At 37.1% G+C, this 17859-nt stretch overlaps 1 protein-coding gene across 1 annotated transcript in view; it reads right to left on the bottom strand.

Annotated features, from left to right (window-relative positions):
* The window catches only part of SRFBP1 (serum response factor binding protein 1), a 67200-nt gene extending 51713 nt beyond the window's left edge, over positions 1-15487 (bottom strand). Inside the window, exons 1-3 of the mRNA XM_040444316.1 lie at positions 15325-15487; positions 5014-5102; positions 3900-3972 (exon numbers count right to left, since the gene is read on the bottom strand). Of these exons, the coding sequence (XP_040300250.1) occupies positions 3900-3972; positions 5014-5102; positions 15325-15360 (198 nt within the window). The 5' untranslated portion in view covers positions 15361-15487. The remainder of the gene's footprint in view (positions 1-3899; positions 3973-5013; positions 5103-15324) is intronic.
* Between the last annotated feature and the right edge of the window lie 2372 nt (positions 15488-17859).

Raw genomic sequence — 17859 nt, 5'->3', positions numbered from 1 at the left:
TTATTTTTGGGACAGAGAGAGAGAGAGCATGAACGGGGGAGGGGCAGAGAGAGAGGGAGACACAGAATCGGAAACAGGCTCCAGGCTCTGAGCCATCAGCCCAGAGCCCGACGCGGGGCTCGAACTCACGGACCGCGAGATAGTGACCTGGCTGAAGTCGGACGCTTAACCGACTGCGCCACCCAGGCGCCCCGGTTGGTAAGATCTTTAATATGTGTCTGATTGATTCTTTGTACTGGCTTATAAGCAAAAGATGAAACCATCAAAAATAATTATGATCTAAGACGAATTTAAATAAAAACTAAAACGTTAGAATAAGTGAACTGTTCTATTGATTTGATAAAAACAGTTAACACAGTATACTTACAGGAAACATAAGGCATCTTTTATCCTATGGCAAAATTTCTTTTTAAGCATTCACAGAAGAAAAACTTTAACTAAAACCTAAGTATATGAGATTTCTCCACCAATTTTTAAAAAGCAAATATAACCAGAAATATCACAAAATTTTAACACATGAAAATATATGATGATAAGCCTGTAATTGAGTGGGTGTATGTAGCCCAGAACTCTTCTCAACATGTCTTTTGAAATACGAATATGCCTAATTTACAGAGTTGCGGTGAAATTCAAATGATAGGACATAAATATTATCATAATCTACACCATTTTTCCTATCTGTGGTCCACAATGACAACCACTTAGAAACAGGCTATGAAGGAGCATGAGACAAGGCGATCCTAACAGCTGATGCCAGCTCAAAGGCTGCTTTGAGTAAGAGCCCTGAACATGTAAAAAATAGGGGATGAAACAAAATTAGGAAGTTTTAAAACAGAGAAGTAAGGGCAGCAGGCCGGATAAGGTCTCCTAGAACGTGCAAGTTCTCAGTGTCCAGGAATACTTGGCACAGGGAAGAGTAACAGCCTCAGCGAGGAACAAGTAAGAAAAGACATGCAGACACAGGTAACTGAACATATTTAGCTGGGAGGAATCAAGGAAAGGGAAAACATGTTGCACGTCTTTGGGCCTTAATCCTCTAGAGGACAGCGACCATGTTTATTATATTATCCCATCTGGGAGAGCAGAATCTAGATGTATTTCAGGAAATTCTTATCTTACTGAGGCAGCACCATCAAGTAGCTACCTCCATTCACTTCAAAATAGTTATGAAGCCCATCCCCTAATAGCTGTGTGACCTTGGTCAACCTGCTTAATTTCTCTAAGCCTCAGTTTTGTATTCTGTAAGACTGAGACAATAATCATGTCAACTTCATTAAATCATGAATATAAAATACACAATACAGTACCTGGCACATACTAAATGCTCAGTAAAAGCCAGTCATTACCTTTATTACTTAAGAAGGAATTCCTTGAGCATTTTGGTTGGCTGCATGTTATGTCTTAATTTTACTATCTCCTTCTCTGGCTAGCTAACAAGAATCTGTAAAAGTTAATAAGCTACTTTAACTTCCAAAGAAAAAGGAACTGTTTCAGAAGACAGTACTTACATCAAAGTTTTAAAAGTATGAATACTATTAGCAAAGACAGCAAAGACCTGGTATTCATACATTACAGTCTATAAAATTAGAACCTATGATTTTAAAGTAACATAAAGATCAGGCCTTTTTTTTTTTTTTTTTCCCCTTGGCCAGAAATCGCAAACTCCCATTTCTAAAAATATCTCAGGTTTTCTTCTTGAGGAAGTCAGCTTGCAACAAAATACCCTATTATCATAGAAGGCAAGTATAGGACGATATGTCATGAACAAGTCTATAAAAATGTAGTGGTATAGGAGCTAAAGAAAAAATTCATCTGGGAAAACTATTATGTAGAGGTTTTTCTCCAAATTTAATTGAGACTGTAAGTTTTCTGTTTTGTAACTATTTCTTTGATACTCCCATGTAGATGATGAACATTTCCTTAAGAAATCACAGATGACCTTTCAATTTTCAACAGTCCTCTACGATTTGCTTCTTTTAGAAAAGTACACTGATTGTGTAAAAGAATCCAGAGCGAGAAATAAAATTTCAAATGTAAGGAAAGCATACGGTCTTTCTAGTACACTTTTTAGTCTGTTTTTTAAATTTAAATGTAATCCAGTTTTTAAGCAGCATTATGAAAGAAGTTGATGTCAGAGTAACCAATCTAGACCACTAGAACCAGGAATTCAAAGAATATATACACTATTAATTTTACAAATACAAAGAACATACAGGTGATAACTTTTAGCTTTCTATGAGGCAACAATTTCATAGCAGTCTTATATAATCTAGGAAAACAAACACACAAGGTCATGACACAGCAATTCTGTAAACCTATAAACTTTAATTATCACTGGGCCTGATTTCCTATTGCTGATAAGGTTTAAGAATAACAGAAAACAACTTTCACATGCAGACCAAATAGGCCTTTTCTTTTTAATTAACTAAACTAAATTTATCATTGAGACCTACAGAAGGGAAAATTAATGAATATATTTTAATCTCAAACTTCATACACCACATATAGGCTTATTGTATACAAAACATCCTCTCCAGGGTAAAATAAAATCAGCAGTTATACAGTAGTTCAAAGCATCTCAATAATCTAGGACTGCAAAAATGACTATTTGGAAGAAATTACAGGGAAAAATTTAGGTAAGGAATGTAATGTAGTAAGGACCTTGGTTAAGAGAAAGTGAAAGAGAAAAAGGGATAAATCATAATTTCCTATCTCAGTGTTACAATCAAAACAAAAATCTCCAAAGATTTTATTTCTCATAGGAATTTCATAGAAAAAAAAAAAAAAGGTCTATGGAAAGGCCTACGTGATGTGTAATCCATAGTCAGACAAACAATAATTAGGAGTCACATACAGAATATTTTGACTGAACGTCTTGATAAAACGGGGATTAAAACTACGAGAAAGGAAAGATGTATCAAATGAATTCCATGATTTTTGTAGACCTGTGAACATAAATAAAATTACCCCATAAAAAACATAATTCACACTAAAGGAGAATCATGTCCTACCTTTATTTCTAGTCAGATTAACTGTGGTAACTTTGTTATAAAACACTTTACAATCCCTTCAAAAGGAAAAAATGGTGAGAAGCTTTGATGACCTAACTCAATTAGAATACTGTTAGAGAAATCTCTTGCTCTTCTATCTATCTCAAAACTTGGAAGATACACCAAAACGTAATAGTCAAACATACATGCAAAATGACCCTGCAATTAAGATAATTGCTGGTACCAAATGTTGTTTTTAAGTTCTGCAATAAAACAGTCTCCCAGACATTTAATAGTATGTCATTTGGTAAATGAAAGTTTCCACAAAGTAAGAGCAGTGAGAAGACCTAAAAATTATGCTAGTGAAGAGTCTGGCTGAAAGAAACAAAAATACGGATCATTTTGGTCCAACACTAATTTTATTTCAAGTTACTACAGAGCTGAATAAAATGCTGACACCACCACACAAAAATTTATTGAATTGGCAATAGGCAAAGCATGATGTCAGCCACCAACATCACCATCCGCATTACCGAACAGCATAAACGCTTTAATTCTAGAACTTTACGTGGACTTGATGTGTGTAGTTTGGGTAAAAATAAAAATCTTAGGCATGAGGCATTATTAAACATAGATGAGTTTAGTTTGGCAGAGTTTCGATGCAAATTATTCTAATGCTTTAACAACTTCAGTAAAAAACATGGAAAAATGTAAGCTTAAACATACAATTTTCTAAATGTGCTACATTCTTCAGCAAACAGACCCATAAAAATAAGTCTCAAACAGCAATAACATTCAAATAACAACACACACACACACACACACACACACACACACACACACACACACGGTAGGCTGAGAGGAGACATGGAAACACACATGTATATTCACACTCACACAAGGCCTGACCTTCATTGCATGAATTTCTTCAAGCAATCGTTGTGCCCGTCTCTGGTTTTTTAAGAGTGCATCTTCAGTACCCCTGTAAAAATTACATGAAAATGTACAGCCAGGAAAAGCATTTATTTTAGACTCACATCATAATAAGTCTTCATTTTTTCTAGAAGAGCACAAAAAGTCTTTAAATAACAAGCACTATTATCCTGCATTGTCCTGCACATCCACTGCTTAACACATACCCCGATTCCATCAACAAACCCAAGTTTTTGGCAAATTATAAGCATTATCTGGCATTATATTAATGACTATTACTACTGAGAGACAGTACGCCTTTTAACTCCTTAAAGGAAAGGCGAAATAATATTTTTTAATCAAATGATTAACAGCACACTGCATTTAACGTAACATAGGCTAATGAGCTACCATTAAAGTTTGGATACAATTTTATTCAACAAAATTTTATTCTCTGCAATTAAAGGAATACAGAAAGAGAAATACCTGACTATATCAGAGAAAAAGGTTATTTATGATAGAAAGAACAAGAAATTAAGCAGGAGCAAAATATCTGAAGACTATTCATGCTTAATGAGTAAAAACTGCAAGTAACACATTTACTTTAATATCAGTGACAATGAGGTTTCAAAATATTAAAAAATTGATGGAAAACAATGCTTTGATAAAGACTTCCACAAGGTTCTAAAGATTTCAACTTACGTAGCAATTCAATGGATAAAGTGCTATAAAATTTTTATTACTGATTCAAGGTATTACCAGATTTATTAAACAACATCAAACATCTTAAAATAACTTCTAATAACATAAAACACATAAGTAACTCTGAAGGACTTTCACTCTGCAAAGGCTTCCAAAATGAGAGCTCTACAAGAACAGCAGAATTCATCATGTATCTTAAACAAACGTGGCCCAGACCACGTGAGGATGTGCTGACATATCCCACTCAGACTGTACCCCACTCAGACCCCCTCTCCATATAAAAAAAAGTGCTGCATGAGTAAGATACTTAATTATTCCTCCAGGTCCCACCCTCAGATTTTGTAAATATTGAATAAAAACAACTTCTGACATTTCATTAGTCATAGGACCATGACTTCAAATGACTAACTTTTTTGACTTGAGTCTGCCAACGCTTCTGACAAGTTTTCGGATAACCAGCACTCGGATTCTCTTCACGTCTTTTCTCATCTTCACAACCTTTGAGGAATGAAACCAAAATTAGAAAGGTATTCTCTTCATTCAAGGAGAAACACACTTTATTTTGAATCTTAATATTAGAGATTACGTCTAGTCACTCTAACTGAATTTTTAACCACAGTTACAGTTAGATGAAATCCAACTTGTTCCATCAACACTGAAGCAATAAATCAACATTCTAAAAATGTGTCTGAGGACTTAAGAGAAATCAGTTACAATTTTTTAAAAAGTCACAGCATTCTCGGTGATTAGTATTTTAATACTGCACTTGTGTTTTGAGCTCCCTGAGATGGGAGAGCGTCATATTCATCTTGGTACCCTTGGGTTTAAAACAGAGCTTCACCTATACTGGTAGGAATTTAATTTACTGAGTGTTCATATTACCAAAAACAAACGTGTGAAAGTGGTAACATTTTCCTTATTTATGCAGCATCCCTTGCATTTGTTTCCAGTAACAAATTTCAAGCATAACTTTAAAAGAGATGTGAAAAACACAAGGGGCATGCGCACATGCACGCACACTGACAGATGCTTTAAATCATCCTATTAGAGAGGAGTGTTGAACTCTAAGAATGAAACAACAGAAAGATCAGCCAAGAAATGGAAATATTCTAATAATGAAGAACTACATGTTATAACAGTACTTAGTACAACACGATGCTATCATTCTGAGTTTGTATTTCGTCTATCATTATTAGGAGTCATATATCATTCCTTATAATGCCCTTCTTCCCTTCTCCACTTTAAGAACTAAATAAAATTCAGTTCAGATAAAATCTTTCCTGAGAAAATTTCCAATGACTTCTTCAGATAGAGATAACCCGTCTGACATTTGCATCCCTAGTAAACTTTGTAGGCAGCATCTATTTCAGTGAACTGTCTCTATTCACATGATCTTTTTTTTTTTAATTTTAACGTTTATTTATTTTTGAAAGAGAGAGAGAAACAGAGCACAAGTGGGGAAGCGGCAGAGAGAGAATGAGACACAGAATCCAAAGCAGGCTCCAGGCTCTGAGCTGTCAGCACAGAGGACGCAGGGCTCACTCATAAACTGTGAGATCATGACCTGGGCCGAAGTCGGATGCTTAACCGACTGAGCCACCCTGGAGCCCCAAGTGGCCATCATTTTCAATGCTCTGGGCACTCCCAAGAGGACGGGGGCCTTGTGGGACTTACATGATGCCTTCTGGGCCTTGAAAGAATGCCTGGCATATACAATCCCTCAAATTCTCCTTACTGAAATAACAATATCAACATGATCCTGTCTCTTCAAGGCTCTTGCATTTGGCTATTCTCTTACCCTCAATACAACTCACCTTGAAATACTGGCAACCAACTTACAATTTATTTCTGCCCTAACATTTTCCACCATTCCAGGTGACATAGATGTCCATGTTACAACCTAGCCATTATTATATCCTCACTTCTTCATTTCCTCGTTATGACCTAAACTATTCTATCTCAGCACCCATTAATTCAAATACTCCACACTAAGACCACAATGTCTATTAACTTCCTTTGTCAAGTCTAACCACTACAACCATTTTTTACTTCATTGTAACCACCAGTTCACTGACCCCTATAACTTTCTCTCATGATTAGTCCTCTTCTTTTAAACTTTCCTTTTATTCAAGTCATATGCATCATCAACACTTGTGAATACCTGAAACTCCCCTATCCCTCCTTTTAGCAATCCCTCTAGTTAATCCTGGATGAAAACAATATCCTGAGTTCTTTATCACAGCACCCCAATAGCTGGGAAATACATTCTATCTACTTTAAATTCATCACAACTAAACTGAAATGGGCCCAATACTCTTAACTCCTATCCTACGTTTTTGATTAATTCCTTCCACAATGACTATTTTAAACCTTTGCTCTCTAAACAAGAGACCTTCCTCTTCCTCTCTCTTTTCCAATTTCCTACAGAAGACGAACATCAGATGGGATCCATCATCTTTCTACCACCTACCACCATGAATGCAAATTATCCTCTATTCATAAAGTTACAATGTAAGAAATTCCCCTACACAGCATCTGATGGTAATGTTCTAGTTGTGTTTTGGATCTCATCTTTTCTGCCTTCTTAGAACCTTTACTGTAGACTGTCCCTTTACTCTAACTCTGTCAATCTCTTACATGGATGTTTCCATTAATTGTTTTGTTTCTATTAATTTTTATTCAAGCTTGACTCATTTTCACTAGAGACAAGACAGACAAAACATCCTCACTATGAAGATCACTAGGAGTACCTTCTCTCTACAAATGCCTCAGAGCCAAGCTTTCAGACAGGTTCAAACTCCCTATCTCCACTTCTGAATATCACATAATTTCAGCTGGATTTCCATCCCCATTATTCCACTAAGAGCTGTCACAAAAGACACCGATGATTTTTAAAAGTCCCTCAAATCCAATGGAAATGTTTCAGGCTTCATTTCACTTGAAGTCTCAGAAGCATTTGACACTGTTGACCACTTTCTCCTTCTTGGCACACTTTCCCCTTGCTTTCCATAACAGAATACTCTCCTGGGTTTCCTCCATCATCTCTAGCCACTCCACCTTGGTCTTCTTTGAAGGCTCATCCACTTTAAACCAGTCATAAGTTCAAAGGACAATCCTAAACCAATTCTTCTTTTCACAATATACTTGTTAGCCCTAAGTGATCTTACCTATGTATATTGTAATTTGCCAACTAAACAACGGTGACTCAGTAATTTCTGCCTTCAGCTCAGATTTCTTTTAGCTCCAGACCTAAGTGTTCAACTCTCTACTTGACAGTTCCTTTTAAGCATGCTTAAACTCATCTACAACTTACATTTAAACTCATGTTCTTCACCCCCAAATGGATTCTTTTCGTTGTTTCATATTTCATGGAAAAGAACAATCCTTTTGTTCAATTATAAACCCCGGGCTCGGTATAAGTAGTTCTCTTTTCTAAATCCCTCACAATGAATCTGTTACCAAGTTGTGTTAATTTTATTTCCTAATTATATCTCAAATTGTACTGCTTTTTCCCCTATCTTGACCTCCTAGCTCTCCTGGCTGAGTTACTGCTAACTGGTTTCTCTACATCCATTCTTGCCCCTCTCCAATCAGTTATCCACAACTTAGAATACATTTTTTAACACAGAGATCTGATGACAGACCTTTACTTTATTCTCTTCGGTGGTTTCCAATTTATCTTAGGATGGCATATGGGCTTTCTTTTATTCCTTGGTCCTCACCATGCTCCCACCTATTACCAAACCTTTACACTTGCTGTTTCCTCTGGTAGGCATGCTCTTTCTTATCCTTCTGATTTTGGCTCAACTGTCATTTCTCAGTAAAATCTTTTCTGGCTTTCTTAAGTGGGTCAAAATACGCCTATATAAACACTTAAAGAGTGCTACTAGAACTTATCATGACCATTATTTTAAGTTTAATATTTTACTTGTAATCCGATTACAATCTAATGTGTCTTCTTCCCAGTAGGTTATAAATTCCATAAGGATCAAGTGTCTGGTTTTAGTCAATATTATGTCTTAACACCTAACATAGTGATGGTATAGTGTAAGTTTTCAATAAACATGTGTTAAATAAATGACCAGAAAGTCTACAATACTCACTTGTTCATTCACTGTTTCATATGTATAGTATATTAACAAAGTGCAGAGTAATCAGGTTTTTTTCCCACTAGATATGCTAACCTCTTTGGAATTTATTTTGAAGTTAGATTGAGAAAAAAATTTACTTGTACAAATAAAAAGCCATTTAGACCAGGTTTAAGTGAGAAAAGCTTACATTTCATACACAGCAAAGTGGGAGTTTAGGATACATTTTTTTCGAAAGTCCTTTATAAATCGATAGTGAGTGACAAATTATGCATTAAAATATATTAACAACTGTTTCTAATTGCTGCACCCTGAAGTTGCATGAAGTGATTATATGCTCTTTTGCTATCTGCTGTGAGCCAAATGTAACTAAGAAACTACAGTAAGCAGAGTTGGTCCTCAGTTATGTTCCAATCATGGGAAAGCTAGATTCCAATTTTAAAACTCCAATTTAAGAAGTACTATGTTTGTCATTACTGCATTAGGGAATTCTAAATGAAAAGGGAATGCTTTACGTATGTAGCTTCATGTCAAAACCAAAAAATGCTTCTCTAACGTATTGACTTTTCCAGGATTTCTGTGCAAGCTATAAAAAAATGTCATTACTATATTAGAAAACTAAGTACATTCATTTTATGTAACAATGGAATTATAATTTTATTTTTCTCACAAATGCTTGCCTCAAGTGCTTCACTTTCTTCAAGCACTTAACTTTATTTTTGCAAAAGTGACAAACAGGTACCATGAGCCTCTTTTTTACAAATGCAAAATTCATTTGCACCTAGGAATTATGAAGTTGGTTGACAGAAAACCCACAAGTCAACAAATAGTCCTAAAACATTCAATACTGTCAGAAGGCCAATGCACTACTTAAGGGCAATGTTCTTGGGTTTCCCAACCCAAAGCAAACAGAACTATCACTGTTAGAAATGTGAAATAAGTATGATACTGTCTGGGAGGGAAGGGAGGGAAGGAAGGAAAGAGAAGTAAAGACAGCAAGGAGAAAACAGAGGCATAATAATGGAAATGAAATGTGTTGACAAAGAAGAAATAAAAAGGAGAAAAAGTAAAAGGAAAGAGCTTGAAGAAAGAAACTGAAGGACAAATCTGTAGGTCATGACCAGCAAGACTGCCAAATCCAAGCTGAGGGCTTCCAAGCAGCAAAAGAATGTATTTAATTTGTTAGAGCAGAAGAAAAGGACACACACACACACACACACACACACACACACACACACACACACCTGATGCATAAGCTCAAAGTGAGGTGTCAATGAGAACTTAGGCATATGGATGCTCTCAGTTTACCTGGTAAAATCTTAACACATTAACGTAACTTGGGTCAACTCTTGGGTAGACAGTACAAAAATAAGATCATAACTAAATTAAGTGGAAAGCTAATAGACCTGCTTGAGGAAAGACATGTGGGCAAATGGGGAAGAATCAACATAAACACAGGAAAGGGAGCCACAAAGAGCAAAAGCTAGCAGTGTCTAATTCAAGGAGATTCCAAAGAAGATTTCCCAGTTCAGAGACGAGTAATACAATTTGTACTGGAATAACTGAATTATGGGGACACATGTATCAGAGCCCAACAATGAACTGTGTGCAGCCAGTGGAGATCAGCAGACAGTGAAAGAATCTTTTGCAATGTAAGCATTACTGTCCTACATTAGATACATTTAATAAACTAGCTTTCTCACTTATACAGACTCTTATAAGCTACGGTTAATGTGAATTTGCTTTTGAAAGAGTGAGCTATACTTTTGGGGTGACAAGGATACCAAGTTTCTGATATATAAAGCTGAGAGCAACTACGGTCCCAAGATAAAAGTAAATACTACTCTGAATTGACCCTTGTTAGCTACCTGAGAACCAGACTACTAGCCAGCTTCTTTTGGTAATTCATGGACTTTGTCATGCATTTAAATTAACCTATAACAGAATCCCAGAGTTATTAGAAAACAATTGCTACTTAGACCTTGTATTGCTCTAGGGGAGCTTGCAGTGCTAAGAAAAATCTGAGCATACCTGTGTTTCATTACCCATCTATCAGACCGCGACACACACACACAATCATGGCACATCATGTCCATGAGGCTGTTAGGAAATAGGCACTCTCACATGCTATTGATAGAGGACTACAAACTAGTGTACTCCTTCTGGAGGGAACTCTGGCAACACCTGATAAAAATGCTATTTCTAGGAAATCTATCCAGAGGATACATCTCCAACAATAGGAAATGGCTACGCACAGGACCGTTCACAGCAGCCTTCCTAGAAAATGCTACATTAGACATAAAATAATGCATATAAGTAAAGCACAAACAATGTGGTATTCTAAATCAATGCAGGACATACGCAAGTATAATTAGGAGTAAACTCTAAAAGTGATGAAAAGTAATTTTTAGAACAATACATGTGGTATGACACTGCATTAATACAGTAACACACGTAAAGTATAAAAATATACAACATAAACACTGTGGGTACACGTAACATAATACATGCTGGTAAATGTGCTACTAAATTAAACATATAGATAATAAAATAACACTGAAAGAATAATAATTACTTCTGAAACAGAGAAGAAGGTGAGTGGAATTAGGCATTAGAATATGGCAAAACATTGACACTTGCTAAACACAAGAATGAGATTATAGGGACATTTGTTATGTCATTTTCCATATGACTGAACAATTTCATATTTGATACAATTAATTATGATATGATAACTTATTATTAGTTATTATGGTATTAATTATACAGAGGACTTCTAATTTGGCCGCTTGGATAATTTACTGTTGAATTATACTTTTTTATTTTTGACGAGCAACAATTTAAAAATTCTAGAATACTTGGTGATTATAACTTAATCATTGAGCATATGCTGCCATCTAGCACAACTTCTCAGAATAGTTTAACAACAGAAAACAGTTCCTTCTTTTGGACAGACCCTCATTTACTATTTCAGTAAAAAATATTAAAAAGGACTACACACTCAATTATGAAATAGAAGCTTTGCAACTTCAAAAGCACATACAAACACGGTTCTTGACATTTTTATCTTTTACAATACATGGAGACAAAGCACTTTGTTCTCTGGCAATTCTGTTTCACGTTTAGGATCTAAGAGGAGGTAGAAAGCAATTTTCTAATGAGCTTCTTGGTAATGTGCTATCAGAAACAAAATAATGTCTGTTTCACATAAAGGCCCTTGGCCCCCCTATGGAATTAAAGTTCATAATGAGATTGTTTCACCTCCTAATTCTGATTGTGCATGTCACTGCTGCCTAAAGAAAGAGATGACTGGAGCAAATCCAGCACTAGTTTTGCGAATTGTGTACTTACTACATGCTAAGGCAGTGTTGTTTCCAATTGTGCATCCTTTCTCCACTTCAATGGAGAGGGAGAAAAAAAAAGTCTACAGTTAGGAGATTTCCATCGCTCATGTGAACATGAAGTACCTCAGGTTGAGCTATCCATACTGTCCTCTGCCCAACACTATTTACTCATTGTTAACTGTACAAACTAGGTACTATGCTTAAAGTCAGGGAAGCTGCTGTAAGAAGTCAGTTAGATAGTCTCACTTTGAACTCCACATAAACTACAGGTCAAAATAAAACATGTAATAGATAATCATAAAGTGAAGTATAAAGTGATTTTTTAAAAGAAAAATAGAGGTAAAATTAAAAAGGGAAGATTTTACATACTTAAAAAGAATAAACATTATTTTAAGAACTGAGAATCAAGAAGTTGTCTATAAATGTCAGCTTTTCTCCTTGGAAAATTTTTGAAAAGAATAAAAACATTAAGGGTAGAAGACAATGAAAGTCAGTACAATAGGTGCCTGTGTAGGCAGGCTTTTTATTTTCACAAAAGATATTTTGGAAAATTAAACATGCTATAAATTAGACGGCCACATAATTTATTAAAAGAAAAAGCCTTAAAAATTTTGTACAGATAATGAGTATCAATATCACAAAAATAATACCAGAGATTTATAAACATTTGAGAATCTGGGGTGTGTGCGTGGCTCAGTCAGTTAACCATCTGACTCTTGGTTTTGGCTTAGGTTATGATCCCACAGTTCATGGGATTCATTTCTGTGTCAGGCTCCAGGCTGACAGCATCGAGCCTGCTTGGGATTCTCTCTGCCCCTCTCTGTCATTCCCCTGCTCGCACATTCTCTCTCTCAAAATAAGTAAAGTTAAAAAGAAGAGAGAGAGAGAATCTGTTGAAACCTGTGGACTCCCCCCCCCCCCCCCCGCCCAGAGACACACATATAAACACCAATTTACACATAATTTCAGGCAGTTATTGGATCCCTGAATTCCTAAATCTCAGGGAGAGCTAATCTAAGTTATTAAGAATCATAAAAATGATGGCTCGAGTTACTCACTGAACAGATGGGTAGTGAAGATATGATGGTGAGCAAAAAGCTTCCAGATAAATGGAGGAAATAAGAAACCTCTCTCACATTCACACACATATACCCTAAGCCAACTATTATAAGAGCTAAAAAGTAAATGGAGTTACAAACGCTTATAGAAGGGATAAAAGGATAAAGTCAAACTCCGTTATCCTGAGAAAATAACAAGTAAAGTAGAAATATGAAATGGACTAATGAGAAGAAAAGGAGTTTTGGGTACAAGGGAGAATACGCGCAAAGGAGGAGTAAGAGTGCGACGCTTCCTAGTAGAGGAAGGCCAGTGAGGCTGAAGTAGGGTGTGGGGTGGGAGGCAGTGGTGTACTAGCAGGGGGAGAGGGGACTGGTCTTGTTTAGGCAGGTTTTTACCAAAAGCAACAGGAAGCCATCAAATAGAATGTAAGCAAGGGAGTCATGGGATTAGATTTCTATTTTGAAGCGAGCACTCACTCTAGCTGCACTATGGAGATCAGACTAGAGGGAGAGAAGAACCAAGGAAAATAGTTGGAAGGCTAGTAAGCAGTTCTGGTCAGAGATATAACTTGGACTGGGATGGGACGGTAACGAAAAAGTAATGGATTAAGATAGTGAACTCTTTTTCTGATACATTTCTTCCTTGGAGGAGTTATTTCATTTCTTTTACCAATTTTCTATGAGACGGTTTCTCCTAACTACTATTTAACAGTAATGACATTAGCCATTTATCTGTCATATTTGCTATATAAATATATTTTGTAATTGGCTGTCTTTCTTAAATTTCAGGATATTTCTCATTTTTATATGGACAACTCTATGCTTGTTTTTCCCTTTGTAAATTTTCCCTCTCATTTATTTTAAGTTATAATGTATGTTTACAAATATATGCTAAGATCTTCAGGATTTCCCCCTTCAATGTATCTGTACTCCACTGCCAAGTGAAATCTAGACTCATTAACCTGGAAGTAGGGCAGTATGTAATATATTTTAGTTTAATTTCCTACTTCATCCACACGTTCTCATCAATGGAGAGTTACCTAGGCCTATACTACCCAAGGGGGTCCCTACTACCATCTCGTTTTGGTTTACACCAGTCCTTTTGCCTGGAATGCCTTTTTCCCTTCAGTGAATCACTGACTGCAATGCCAGTCTAAGATCCTTAAAGACAAAGAATAATCACTTCATTTAGCCTTCTTTGGAAACTTTTCTGCACTACTTGTCTTTCTGGGCATTATTCTATACCATAGGCGGGTGCTGCTTACCCTTTCCTATCTGAGTTGCAACCTACAGGTTGCCTGAAAATACAAAGTATGTCTACACACAACTGTGCAAGGTGAACAGTAGATCATGCTCATAGCAAACACAGAGCCACTGAATACAGGATAAAAAACCTCCTTTGCATTAGCTGGGAGGTCCTCATTTGATTCTTGCTTCTCCAGGTTACTTTAAATCTTCAGATGTCTTATGATTCCTTAAATAGAACCAGAAACTGGAAAGGGGATAGCGCTAGAAATGGTAGCCTAGTGACACAGACACGATACGTTAGCAGTGATAAGAGCAAATACCTGGTTTCAGACTGAATTTAAGAGAGAACGAGAGTTAGCGACAGCAAGTATAAACAACTCTTTTTAAAAATTTTGCTGTAAATGAAAGGAGAGAAATGGGACAGTAGTTGCAATAAGAAACATGGTATTGAGTGGACCTCGTTACAAACGACACGATCTCACTGTAGATCAGCAATCTCTTAGTATAAGCTAGAGTTCTTAACCTCCCGCCTTCACTTTCAGCACCCGATAAAAGGCAGGTAACGCTTAATGAGAGTTTATTAGCTGTCCAGCACCGTGCAAACACTTCCCATATTCCAATTAATTGCTCACAACATCCTTGCGAAGAAAGTAGGATCAAGAGCTTCGTTTTACAAACGCGGACAGTTACCATAAAGATTAAATGATTCTCCCAACGTCTCAGAGATAAAAATTCATGGGGCCCAAGGGCAAGAGACAGGTCTCTTGCTTCAGCCACCTCGGAACCGTGAAGGGAAGTTACTGTGACCAGGCTCCGAGTTCCGGTAAACCTGCCTGGGCCCATCCAGCGGCTCCTTCAGCCGCACTCCTTACCCTCGCCCCCGGGAGACCACGCGCCTGTCAGAAAGACCCAAAGAGCCGCTCGTGGGGGGAGGGAGGGTACTAAAGGGCAGTCCCACAAGTTCCCAGACCTCGGCGCCTACCTCGTTATTGAGGTTTAGACTCCCCTGTTGAGCCATGGTGGGTTCAAGAAGCGCTGCGACCAGCACGTGAACTCTGCGAATCAAATCGCTGGTGCGTCGCCACGCCCCTCTACGGCACGCTCTGTGGCCCAAAACTCACCGACCAACCTTCCGCGACGACGCTTGAGGAGAAGGGAGATTGACTCTTTCAGGGACAGAACGGAAGTGAGTGAGAACGACTTCCGGAGTGAAGGGCTACGCGCCGGAACTGCACGTTCCTATGGAAACCGAGCCTGCGCAGGTGGTTCAGAGGAGGCTCGAACTGTTGGCAAATTTGGAAGTTTTTTAAGATGCTTATTTATTTTATTATATTTGTTGGTAGACTTGGCTCGGCTGTTAAAAACCTTGTTTTTGTGTCCCAGTGGGGAGTGAAAAGACGTTTTATGAAAGGAACAGTTGAGTGACCATATTTGCACCGAATTTTTATCTGGGGTTTGTGAACATTCTTGCGCTTCTCACAAGGAGCCCTAATTAGATGCAGCTCTCCCCAACGCCCCCGCCCCCCGCCCCCCAGGCTCATACTATAGCTGAAGCGTGGACCTATTTTTTCTGCACACTGTAATAAGGTTTGAATTTAGGTAACGAACGTTTAAATAGATTTAATACTAATATAATAATAGTAATAGCTCTTTAAGTAGATTTAAATAGATTTTTCCCTTTAGAAAAGGAAACAAATAATTGAACATTTGAGGAAAACTTTAAAAGCACGTTTGCAACTGCCTAAGGGAATGACTGTTTGAAGTATTTGCCTGCAGGTTGAAGAGACATTAAGGAGTAAATCTGAATTAGATAATCTTTGAATTAATACTTAACACCTGGTAATATTGATCATTAAAATGGGTCAGAGGCTGGGGCAAAAGCTTTACATGAATTATCTCCAAAATACAGACATGCGATGAGATAGGAACTATTCTTATTTTACAGATGTGGAAACTGACTTCGGAGGAGCCAAGTGTCTTACCCATAGTTTCCTAGCTGGGGCCAACCACTGCCACAGGACTGAGGGGATGGTTACATAAATCTGCGGAGCCCAGTGCAAAATGAAAATGTAAGACCCCTCATTGAAAGTAGGAAAAAGGTGTTTTTCTTTTCTTTTTTTTTTTTTTTTCATGTCTTGCATGGTGTTTCTTGACCTGTCTGTCCTTTGTTTTTATTTGGTATGTAATGTAGTGTTCTGTCAAGCACAGGCATATTGGTGAATCTAGTGCAGACCTTTACAGGTGCCTGGGACCTGTACCCCAGGACTCAGGGTAGGATGCATGTTTTGTAACAAGATGGCAGCAGTTGCTGAGCAGAGGCAGGAAAGTGGGAAGCCAGAGAATCCAACTGGAATATGTGGGAGGCAAGACCAAAAATGACCCAGGACTAAACCCTTGAGATACGTTTCATCGTCACACTGGACTTCACTTACAAAACTCAAATTCACAGATAAAATTGACAATTTCAAGACTGATGAAAGAACATTTAAGCTAGGCCTCCTTAGGCGCCTCTGTCCAAAAAAGACAGCTGTGTCCAGAGTCCGTGCTCTTAACTGATGATTCTGTATTCAAATTACATTAACTCAGACTTGTATTGTGGTTTTTTTTTTTTTTTTTTCTTTTTTTAGTTTATTGTGTGATTTGGGCACAAATCATTGATGGTTGACTTCCTCTTTGAATAATGTTGCACAAACGTAGTTTTGCCATTAATAAGCCATACATTAAATTGTAATTGTCTCTTTAGTCATCTGTTTCTCTTCATTAAAGCTGAACTCCTAGAATGTAATGGCTTCTTCAACCTAGGTAGGTGGTAGGCACTCCATACATGAGTACATAGGAAAGGGCATCTTAAAGATAAGTGTAGAGCTTTATGGAAAATATGTATTTTAACTTGGGACAAGGTGTTTTTATGATTCCATAATAATTCAGAAAATGTATTCTTAATATGAAGTTTGTCTGTAGTTCTTAAAGGCCCTGTAGTGTTTTCTCTGGATGACTCCTCTTGTCCAGCACTTCAATCTTCTCAGGTTCAAGGTTTGTTTTCTACCTTTTCTTGGCCCAGGCTCTCTCCTTTGCCTTTCCACATGCCAGATCTGCTTTCTCAATGGCTACTTTTCAAGACTGGATTAAGTTCCATCCGTCCTTTTAAAGAATCCTTTCCGTAACTCCCAACAGAAGTTAATTTTTTTTCATCAGCACCTCATTTTTTATATTACTTACAATAGTCTGACTTGAAATTTCTTCTGTAAAAACTATTCTCATACATTATAAGCTATTAGCAACCTTAGATGCTCATTTTAAACTACTAGTAGTTTTCCATTGTCCCTGATACATCGCTAACAAGTCAAACCATTTCCCCCTTTTGATGGTACAATCTCAAAAATTATCTTGATTCTTTGCAAAGATGATTCTACTAACCTGCTCTTTTAAGCTACATGCATTTCCTCTAGTAATAACAATGTATTTGTATTAATCAGGGTACAAGTGTCTCTGGAAAGCAACACATGAAAACACCTCT

Source organism: Herpailurus yagouaroundi, unplaced genomic scaffold (assembly GCF_014898765.1).
Source record: "Herpailurus yagouaroundi ecotype Mexico unplaced genomic scaffold, PumYag 192, whole genome shotgun sequence".
NCBI lineage: Eukaryota > Metazoa > Chordata > Mammalia > Carnivora > Felidae > Herpailurus > Herpailurus yagouaroundi.
The sequence above is the reverse complement of the archived record's forward strand: the minus strand, read 5'-3'. Positions and strand labels throughout refer to the sequence as shown.